We start from the raw sequence: 11,667 nt of genomic DNA on the forward strand, positions 1-11,667 counted from the left end.
ATACAGCTCCAGAAAATTATTGGAGGGTTGGAACCGTGCCGTCCCAACTCCCAAAACATGCTACGGGCAACAGTTTGATACGGACGCTGTCAGCCTGGACAACCGTTTGAACTCGAGACACCGTAGTCAAAACATAGCAAGGATTAAACATTTTTCCTTACACAAACTATCTGCAGATTCTAGACCTAGCTTCTCCAACTATCTGAAGCTTTTCACGAGCTACATCATTTTGATACATTTTACAGAAGAATTACTGTACAAAACGCATACAAAAATTATTGTACCAACCAAACTTCAAAACATACAAAAATTTAGCAATGCAACTACAGGTTATCGATTTGGTAATGCTATGTACAAAGACCTGGAAGTAATTTACAAGCGCATACACAAGACGTTAGATCCTAGAAATATCCAGGCGTTGGCATGTCGTCATCCCACAGTTCTTTGAATTCGCTCATCAAAAGGCCTTCATCCATCTCTGTCGACTCCTCGAGCATCTTTTCTTGCATAGCCTATTAGCAGTAAAGAATTCAGCAATCATTCCATGAATTGCCTGTCTAATTTTAGTTCAGTTGTCACTCTAATATTCCAAAACTGAAAGCATGATAGTACCTGGGATTCCTGCATTTTAGTTACCACCGTCAAAATCCTCTGGTACTGATCCCTGGCATCTGGGTATTGAACCATGGATTTCACTCTGGCAAGAGCTTTCTGTAGCCTTTCTTCAGTCTGCTTCCGTCCTTCTTGTAAGAAATCATAGTCATTCTCGGCAGGTCTGTTTTGGGTCACGTTGCCACTGCTGCTGCTAGTACTCTCTGTGACTGCATTTTCTGTGGGTCGAAACCCACGCAACCCAGCACCTCGTCGCCTCCAGCGCAATATAACCTTCTCCACTATCCCAACAGACCAAATTATTTTGCGATAATGCTTTCTCACTTGGTGACCTCGCACATGCGCCTAGCAAGCAGAAAATAACGACGACAAAGAAATCATCAATTATACTTATAGTGCTATAATACAGTCACAAAGCATGTAAGTGTTTGTTAAACATAATTATGTGATTCATATCCTCTACTGTGAAAAGAGGCTTCTCAATAAGGAAAAAACTCACATTCAATTTAATAACTAAGTATAATTTCTTATGGTTCATCAAAGCTAAAATAGAATTCGGTAGCAGAAGATCTTTAAAACACTGGCAATCTTGTCTAAAACATTAATCTGGAGCTTTCAGAATACATAAAACATTTAGGTGAATTATCATCATACAATAACATCCATACCTGGATCTTGACGATTCGCTGTCTAATAAGCAGAAATTCTTTTCTTCCCTTCCATCCACGGAACTTGTTTTGTATTCGAGTCGCAGCAGCATGCAGAGGATCAAGCTGTGCAGGTTTGGATGGTTTAGCAGACAAGAGTGACATGGCACGCTCATCTGATATCGCACCATTTTCATCCTCATACTGAACTGCTTGTTTTCTCTGGAAGGATTGCATCCTAAAAACTTGGTATATCCGGGCAGCAGCTTGGGCGGCATTACGAACAGCACCTAGTGAATCTCCCATAGATCCAGTCTGATGGCCTTCAACTGCCAAAGGCGAGGCGCTTCTATCAGCAACATTTACAATGCCAGGTAGACCAGATATTTCTCCTGCACTGCTACGCATGGCTTCCTTTAGATTGAGAGTCTGCAGATGACTTGTTAAAGAAGACTCTGCTAGGAAACCAGAGATTCCCTTGTGTCCGTTGGCTGATGCAAGATCAGCTGGTGTGCTTCCTGAAGGGAAACTTGGTGTTGGGTCTGTTACAGCTCCAGGAGCTGCACCTAGTGCTATAAGTGCAACGACTGTCCGCTCTCTGCACAACAGGTCAAACAAGTTTAATACATATAAAGCTAATAAATAAATAAATAAATAAATAAACTCTGAGCAATTACCTTCCACAAAATGCAGCCCAGTGGAGTGCAGTCCATCCATGAGCATCTCTGAAGTTTATATTCACACCAGCAGCTATTGTTGGTCTTATTGCCCAATCGTACCCTAGGGCAGCTGCCAAATGAAGCACACCCTGCCCCTCCTCATCTAACATACTGGGACCTTTGCCTCCATCCCCTACTTTATGGAGAAGCCAGATATGCAATTTTTCCTTAATGCGGTTTTGAAGGAACTGATCTTGCTTATCATCTGTGGCAGGCTCATTATCATCAGCCAACTTTAGCAACTCAGACCAATCATCATTGTTCATCATCAATGAACTTATCTTCTTGCTCAAATCAATAATCTCCTTCGTGGGGTTAGACAGAGTTGTCTGGATCTCATCCTGCTCCACAGACAATAGTTTATCAAGACGCTTCTGGAGATATATTTTGTTTGTAGAACCAAGTGGACTTGGAGCATCCATGTACTGAGGTCGGAAATCAAACTCCCGTACTTCACTGCAGGCCAATCTATTGGAGCAAGTCACATAGAAAGGGACCCTGCCAGGCTTGTGTGAGGGAGAATGACATACAAGAGTATCATCTGCTATAATCTCAGCTGGGACTTCAAATTCTCCAAACATGCATGACCATTTTAATCTCTTAACTTCATCAGAACTTAAGAAATTACCTTTAATAAATACCTACAGTATACGAGAAATTCGTAAGCAACAGTAAATTCACTCTGAGCTACAAGGACAATCCGATGACACTACCAAGACCTCCAATCTCAAAGGCATCTTGCGTCAAAAAAAATAAATCTCAAAAGGCACCAATGGTGGGTTTTCAGAAGACATACCCTAGTCTTTGAACCTGCATATGTCCAGGTTGGAGAAAAATCAACTATAGTAAACAGCTGATCTTGTGCAAGCACTGGTCCCAGAGTATACTGATCACTGCTTGATGCTTCAATGATATTGTCAGCTTCTTCACTGTTCCAGTACACTCCAGAACTAGATGTGATTTGAGAATCATCTACTTCAGCAAGCTCTTTGCTCATCCATCTAGTGAAACTGTCATTTTTCTTAAAACTGTCCTTTATGATATCAGAAAGACTAGATGATTGAGTTTTCAAGAGAGGGTAATTAATGGCTTCCTCCAAAGTTTTATCATTTTGTTGAAAGCTGTCCGCTGTAGCAAATGTACCACTTGCATTTGGAATCTGAAATTCAGTAGCTTCTCAGTTATGTACCAAAACCAAAAAGAATCCTGACAAAATATTATATATATATATATATATAGTACAATACTAGTAAGATGAAACTCATGAAGCTGCAATTAAGTGCAGTATGCAAAACAATCAACAATATAAACTTGCGAAGATCTCAAGTGCTAGCAAGACAACAAAGAGAAGTAGTTTTATCCATCAAAAAACAAAACCAGGCGCTCGCTTATAAAGATATATACACATATATATGCCAATTGGAAGACCCTAAAATCCGTAGCTATGTCCAGTATAAACCAGACAATACCATAAGTCCATTCCAGACTTTAAACCTGAACAAATCATGGACCTGGGCTACATCTCTACAGTTTGTTAGCTGTGCAATATCTCTTTAACATCATAATTTTGCACCTTTTCCCTATACTTTCATCTAATTTTACCTTGTGAATACGTCATTTTTGTCTTAAAACATTCAAGGTTCAATATGGGAATTTTGAGGAACAACAGTAGTTAATCGCAATAGTAAAAACAATATGTAAGACTCTTGACATTATTAAACTTCAATAGTATTCATCGAGTACATAATTATGGGTTATTCGATTGTGTTCAGTTGTTCACTTGTCAAGTACTACCTCCGTTTTTTAATAGATGACGCCGTTGACTTTTTCTCACATGTTTGGCCATTCGTCTTATTCAAAATTTTTTTGCAAATGTATAAGATATAAATCACACTTAAAGTATTATGAGTGATAAAACAACTCATAACAAAATAAATTATAATTACGTAAATTTTTTGAATAAGACGAATGGTCAAACATGTGAGAAAAAGTCAACGGCGTCATCTATTAAAAAACGGAGGGAGTACTTGTCCAAATCCATCCAGGCAATGGTAAACTCCATTTCACAAACAAAGGTTCTCAAAACACAACTTGGCGTAACCAAATAAACATATTTTAACACACTCCAGCCAGGCATATTTTTAATAAGAAAATCATTATAAAACTTCGAGCAATTCTTTGTTTTTTTCTCAATGGATATGGAGTTTCCTACCAAAATGACAACATATTTAAAAGGTTTGACTCTTTTTTTCTCTTACTGAAGGGCAGCTGCTACTGTTGTCAATACTTGTATTCAAATAACATCTACCAATATGGCTATGCCTTTTTACCACGAGAGAGCTTTTGTATTTGCAATACATAAATGCATGCACAATACCTGCCATGGAGTTTCTCCATCTGTATCATCACCATCTACATCCTTGATACTCAGTCCATTGTTGTATACTTCATCAAATGTGAAAGATTCAATTCCTGGGCCTCCTGTAAAAGGAGACTGTTCGGAGGGAACAGGAGCTTGGTAAAGAGGAATTTGATGGGTCCCTTTGTCAGGTTTCATTGCTTCAATCCATAATGATAGATCAAACTGACTATTAGGGCCATTAAATGCAGTCCCAAGGTCTGACTCGTTAAGAACCACGGGTAAGTTATCTTGACCATGAGAATAGAAGCCTGTATTAGGTGCTGTAGCCTGTAATCCTTGATAACTGCCTGAACATTTTTTAAAAAATATAAATTTATAAAATCTTACATGTATATTCAACTTAGGTTCATAATGAGAAGATTATACTTAATGCCACTTGCCTACAGATGACGCAGGAACATAAGAGCTGAATATAGAATCATCAATCACAGATCCACCTCCATTTTCATGCTGCCGCATCCGAGAGAAAGAGTTGTATCTGGCTCCTCCCGAATAAATATCTGCTGCACCGAATTTTGCTTTAGATATGCTGTGTATAGTTGGAATATGTATCAGTGAAACTATTTTAATGGACTTTATGCAGAACAGAAGGAGGTGGCTAAACAGCTCTACCTGATTCTGTTTCATCATATTCAGAGGCCTGTCCGCTAACTGAGCTTTCTCCTTCGGTAGTTTGTGAAGGCAATTGACTTAAAGGGCTATCCGCATGAGATGCTTGCAGTACATCATCATGTCCCGTACTACGAGAGCTTAATTTTCCAGCCTGATGGTCATACCCATATATGTGCAGGAAATGAAACTTCAGCTTATAGATGAAAGAAAATAAACGTGAAGACAACAAAGAAATTAGGTAACCAAGGTAGAAAAAAGCAAGCAAGAGCGTTAAATCTACCACTAAATCCAACACAAACAGAGGGTTTCCATAATAGGTCCTCAAATGTAAATTAAACAATGTTAAATGTTAATATAGAATATTTAATATGTTTATCATAAGATATATTATACATATGGTGCCCTCCTGAGACTAGTTAAAAAATATACAACTGGACAATGTTCTTTAAAAATTGATGGTACCATATCTAACATTATTAGTTAATTTTACTAAAAGACTTGCTGCTGTTTTAAAAAATATTGTCTGTTTTCAATATTCACCACACTATTAATAATATCAGAAGGGAACATCTAGGACTAACTTAACATATCATGGTGCTAAAGCAGTTCTGTAACTGCCATATATGTTGTTTAGCTACTGGTTTAACATAAAAATATCACCAAACACGTGGGTCCAGTGAAATGTGGATCACAAACAATTTTGTATAGCATCAAAAGCCAGCTATCAATCAACATGATGAGGTAGTTTTACGAGAAAATCGATAATACTATTAAACAATTTACTTTATATGAAGCTTTCCACTCCTATAAGAGATGTATATAAGATTTAAATTCAAATATAAGATGAACAGATAACTAAATAAACTGCAATCATAGCAGGATTAGGTGCAACCTTGACTTCCAGATAATGTACAAGTACAATGTGCATGTAATCCCTGAAAAACAAAAAAAATGATTATATATCAACTAATTGTTTTTTGTGTCATCGTGCATGCATATAAGCTGCATTATGAACACATGCTATTAGTTACTTGTTATTGTGCCTTTGAGCAGCAGATGCACAGAGTAGTACAAAAGCAAAATAATTGATCAACAATAGTTCACTTACTCCTCCAACATCCAATAACTCCTCCTTTGGAAATTTATATTCTCCTCCCCATGAGCATAGTAGCAATGAAGCACATCAATGCTTCCAGACTAAATTTATAAATAAAAAAGTCATTATCTTAATATACAAAGAGTACTGGACTGCCAGTATAGAAACCCTTTAAAACAAATGCTGTAAGGTACTATCGCAGAAGAAATTTGTAATACTAATTTTTTTACTTACCTTTAACCTTTCATGGGCTTCTTTGACTGTCTTTCCATCTCTTTTCTTCCTCCAATTATGACCGTCCTTCCTGAAATATCTCAGGACCTTCCGATCAAACAAGAAAAGTGAACCACCTAAAGCCATGGATACAAAATATTAGTAAGATACAAAAAAACAAAAACAAAGCCTTAAACTGATTACTTATAGACACTTTATCAAATCCTTTGTGTACGTAATTGAGGCAATCACAGGTGTTGAGAGTGAAGACAGTAGTAAATCAAATGTGCAAACCACAAAATCATAACTGATCAAAAGGGGATTGATTAAAGGAAAAGAGCATAGTGTAATTGAAAGATTAAAGGATGGTAAGTTGATAACACAAGGGGCCAGGAAATACAATTAAAAAATGAGAAGGTGTATAGGCTTTTGATCAAGTGGCAAATGTTTTATGTTTGGGCAGGGTAGCATGATAACTGAAAATCACACACCCACGTTTTATGTTCTTAAACAGCATAGTACAAGTTAACGAATGAACCCGCCAAAAACAACATAGTTAGGTCAGGGGTATATGTCAACTGCTTAAAAATAATAAACATGCGACTTTTGTGACAAAAAATTATAAGACAACAGTACTCGTGGAGATCATACTTGGAGGCCTATTTGGAGGTTCAGGAGCAATACGGAAACTCCTGTAATTCTTAAGTATTTCACAAATTTCAGTCGGACGTAACCATCGGCGTTGAGCCTCCTTCAGTATCTGCTCAATATCTGTTTAGAAGTCGATGAAATGCAGAGTTAGACAACCGAATATATTTGTAAATGAGAAAGAATTACGCCCTTTTTTTTCAAATTACTACGCATCTAAGCCAACTTTTAGGTCCAAGCCCATCTCCAGAACACAAATACAATTCCCAATCCTTTAGAGCAGTTGCAACAGTTCCCGATCACTCCAGAGTCCAGAACGCTCAGTCTTAGAGACCGGACCGGAATCTCTGCTTTGCATCATCACCTCAACTCCTGTGGCCACCAAAAACTCCGTACAATTCCGACAGAGGAACACGAAAAATTCCGACGAACTCCCCAAGTTTCCAACCACCCACGCAATCAGTAGACTCCAAACCCAAATTCCAAATCCCGCGCCGAACGAACAGGGCCAACAAAACTCCCAGCTCCACCGGCTTCCGCGCCACAAACTCCACCACCCGGAACGCAACCGGAGTACTAGGAAACTAACCAAAACAAAGACCGAGGCGTTGACCAAAGCCAGCCGCTTCGTAAATCCACCAATCAAACCACAGAACGCACGCAGATGAGCACAAACCGGGGGAAGAAAAAGGAAAATCTCAGAGCCCACAAAGACCGGCCCTCACCTAGCTGCGGCGCGATCGCGTAGCGCCGCCCCTCCGCCATCGCGAACAACCCGCCCGCCCGCGCGCGCGCCGGCCAGCAGATTCACCGCTCCTCCTCCTCCTCCCGGATCGCGAGCGGGCTCCCACCACCTCCCTTTCCCCGGCGATCCGGGGCGAGATTTCGCGGGGGGTTTTGTGCGGGGGTTCGACGCGAGAGACGGTAGGTGGCGGTGTTGCTTGGGGGGGCGAGGCGAGAGGGAGAACAATTGGACACCGCACGCATCATCGGCGGGCAAAGCGGCTACTAGAAGGAAGGAAGAGGGAGAGTTTGGGCGAAATGGCGGTTTCGCCCCCCGCGAGAAATGGGACGATCTGGGCCGTCCGTTTCGGTTGGTGAGTGAGGCCGAAGACGACGTGGACGGTTGATGGAGGCGCCAAAAGGGTTTCAACGGCGAGCTCTGCCAGTTAAGCTCTCCTGTCTATTCCGAAACCGTGCCAGATAATTGCTTTCACATGATATACTTTCTCATGTGTTTGTGCTAACTACACAAACACAAGCTAATGAGGAAAAGTCTAACACCAAATCAACCATCACAAAGTGTGTTTATTGACAGAAGCGACGTAAACCACTTCCATTATTATGGAAAAATAATATTCCGGTTGGATCTTATGAAACTTTCTTACAAAAAGGCACAGTAAATCTTATGAAATTTATGCGTTCCACACAATGCCTAGTTTTGCATTTTCTGCATTTGGATAGTATCCTAGATCTTTTCTGCTTTCAAATTTAGAAACCCTTATTTTGACGGCGCATCAGCCCTAGTTCCTGGCCAAACACACAATCAGTAATTATCTAAAGCGCTGGGGGAGAAAACCGGACTTGTTCAAATTTAGGACATGTTTAGTTCCCAAACAAAATTTTCCACGCTGTCGCACCGAATGTTTGAACACATATATGAGATATTAAATGTAGAAAAAAAACAATCACATAGTTCGCCAGAAAATTGCGAGACGAATCTTTTAAGCCTAATTATGTCAGGATTTGATAATGTGGTGCTACATTAAATATTTGCTAATGACAGATTAATTAGCTTAATAAATTCGTCTCGCGGTTTTCTGGCAGAATCTGTAATTTGTTTTGTTATTAGACTACATTTAATAATTCAAATGTGTGTCCATATATCTGATGTGATATGTATGGGCAAAATTTTTTGCCAATTAAACAAGCCCTTGGATTGAGACTATTTGCTTATTCAATGCAAAATAGACTATCAATTCGTTAAAAAGAAAGATTAGCATGGCCCAAGAAGGCATAATTCCCCAGAATCTTCAGATGGTCCAGATCCCACAACGATAGCGCTTCGTGCGGGCGCACATAGTACATATCCATGCTATTCCTCGGTCCTTCGCCGCTGTCGCCGTCCGGTCGCGGTCTCGCCCACGCCTCGCCTCACCCGGTGGGCGCCTGCCGCACGCCGGCCTCACCGTCTCACTTTACGCTTGCTCCGCCCCCAATGGCCTCATCGGCACATCGCTAATATGAATATCTGACCACCTGACCACCTGACCACCCCTGCTGCCAACTTTAGGCCTTTCTTAGATCCAGAATATTTTGGCCAAAAACATTACATCAAATATTTGTACATATATATGAAACATTAAATATAGAAAAAAAAACCAATTACACAGTTTACATGTAAATTACGAGACGAATCTGTTGAATCTAATTACGTCATGATTTGACAATGTGATATACAGTAAACATTTACTAGTGATGGATTAATTATGTTTAATAAATTCGTCTTGCAGTTTACAGGCAGAATCTGTAATTTTTTTTATCATTAGTCTCTATTTAATACTTCAAATGTGTGTTTGTATACTTAAAAACTTAAAAAAAAAAGACCAGACACACCTTTAACTTTCGTGGCCACACCTGTGATTAGTCCCCACCAACCATCGATCCATCATGTTAGGGAGGCTAATATTCTATTCTCACCACCACCAGCTCCTTATCGCTTAGGCTCCTTTCGTTTCCTCCCTTTCCCAACCTTCCTCTCATATTTTTCGCGTGCACGTTTTTTAAATTGTTAAACAATACGTTTGTTAAAAAAATATATTAGAAAGTTGCTTAAAAACATATTAATCTATTTTATAAAAAAATTAGCAAATACTTAATTAATTATATAATAATATGTGCTTTGTTTTGCCTATTATTTTCGCCTTTCTAAAGGATCTTTCAGTCCGTGAAAGTTGGAGAGGAGAAAGCAGTTGCTTGCGGATGGAGTAGTTAAGATGGGGGATGTGATCATCTCATCCGGGGACTAGTAGTAATCTACATGTCGTTTTGAGTTCGTGGTTCGGCAGATTGCAATTTGCAACCACTAATTAAGCAGCATCCAGCAGTCCAGCTTTTTTACTCAGCGTCTTGAAAAGATTAGAGATTAGGGACGGATGGTTGGAAGGTGAGCATCATGCGGCAGTAGCCCGCATGTAGAGTTGTGCGACAGCTTACGGAGACTCTGCGCCTAATATCCTCGTCTTTCTTCAGCTTTTTCTTGCCTCTACAGGCTACAGCTCTTCCCTCGGCACTGCTCACAATCTCACGTACTATTTCCGTTTAAAAAAAAAGACAAACCCAGGTTTCCGTGTCTAACGTTTGACCGTCCGTCTTATTTGAAAAATTATGAAAAAAAATTAAAAAAACAAGTCACGCATAAAATATTAATCATATCTTATCATCTAACAACAATAAAAATACGAATTATAAAAAAAATTTATATAAGACGGACAGTCAAAATTGAATACGGAAATCCATGATTTGACTTTTTTTTGGGACGGAGGGAGTAGTACTCCAGTAACATTGTACTGCCTCACATGTCACCATGAAGCCAGGAGCAGGGTGAAGTTGCCAGCATGCTGCTAGGCAACACCAAGTACTCAGCAGTCAGAACTCGGAAGGAGCTTTTCGAGTGCTCGCCGACAAGGGCTTGGCAAAACAATCCATGGGGCTGGCTGGGTCTGGCCTATATTGGATAGAAGCGATCAAAAGCATATGCCGACGCTGCCCAACCGTCTGATTTGTGATGGCCCGTCCATATCACGAAACTGCAGGTTATACCCTACGTGCATCAATGCACTTGTGCAATCATATGCCTGTTTATAGTTGAACACCGGATGTGACTCCAGGAAGTCCGCGTCCAAGGATGGGACACAGGCAGAAGTACAAACTCCCAGAACCGCCTACCTCAATAATCAGATGTCTAACTCCATGTTCCAGTAGTGTAGTACTACACTTTCTTTGAGCCGAAGAGAGAGAGTGCTTGTTTAGTTCCCAACTTTTTCTTTAAACTTTCAACTTTTTCATCATATCAAAATTTTCCTACACACATAAACTTTCAATTTTTTTCTTCAAACTTCCAATTTTAGTCAAACTTCTAATTTTGGTGTGGAACTAAACACAACCAGAGTCTCGCTACTGTGCTCTCTATTGATAGAAAACAATTTAAACCATATATCTAGTTTTAGCGGGACTCTTAGAGAAATGGCAGACCATAACATTGTTTGTTACTACTACAACAGCAATGCAGTGAACTGCTGCAACACCAATATCACATTTCGAGGATATGATAGAGCAAAGAAATTACACATATAGGCCCTGTTTGGATCCGGAGGGCTATTAAATAGCTCTCCGGAATCTTACTATTTAGGAGTATTAAACGTAGATTACTAATAAAACCCATTCCATAACCCCTAGGCTATTTTGTGAGACGAATCTAACGAGGTATATTAATACATGATTTGCTACAGTAATCAGCCGCTAATCATGGATTAATATACATCATTAGATTCGTCTTGCAAAATAGCCTAGGGGTTATGGAATCGGTTTTGTCGGTAATCTACGTTTAATACTCCTAAATAGCAAGATTCTGGAGAGTTATTTAATAGCTCGGAGGATCCAAACAAGCGCATAGATGCAAATCAATCATCCCGGACG

At 39.7% G+C, this 11,667-nt stretch overlaps 1 protein-coding gene across 4 annotated transcripts; it reads right to left on the bottom strand.

Moving 5' to 3' along the window:
* Nucleotides 1–87: 87 nt before the first annotated feature.
* LOC4331903 (calmodulin-binding transcription activator 2) lies at nucleotides 88–7,950 on the bottom strand. 4 transcript variants are annotated; one of them, XM_066308643.1, is made up of 13 exons: nucleotides 7,695–7,950; nucleotides 6,973–7,092; nucleotides 6,343–6,458; nucleotides 6,121–6,209; nucleotides 5,905–5,947; nucleotides 5,013–5,163; nucleotides 4,777–4,900; nucleotides 4,356–4,683; nucleotides 2,775–3,137; nucleotides 1,937–2,619; nucleotides 1,281–1,857; nucleotides 613–957; nucleotides 88–512 (listed from the first exon to the last, which is right to left on the bottom strand). In XM_066308643.1, exons 1-13 carry the CDS (start codon nucleotides 7,732–7,734, stop codon nucleotides 402–404), a joined length of 3,090 nt encoding a protein of 1,029 aa, XP_066164740.1. In that variant the 5' UTR covers nucleotides 7,735–7,950; the 3' UTR covers nucleotides 88–401. The 4 variants fall into 4 exon arrangements, with proteins under 4 accessions (XP_066164740.1, XP_066164742.1, XP_066164741.1 ...); XM_066308645.1 differs by having other exon boundaries at nucleotides 4,777–4,929; XM_066308644.1 differs by having other exon boundaries at nucleotides 6,973–7,594.
* Nucleotides 7,951–11,667: the final 3,717 nt, after the last annotated feature.

This window comes from Oryza sativa, chromosome 3 (genome assembly GCF_034140825.1).
Source record: "Oryza sativa Japonica Group chromosome 3, ASM3414082v1".
Taxonomy (NCBI): domain Eukaryota; kingdom Viridiplantae; phylum Streptophyta; class Magnoliopsida; order Poales; family Poaceae; genus Oryza; species Oryza sativa.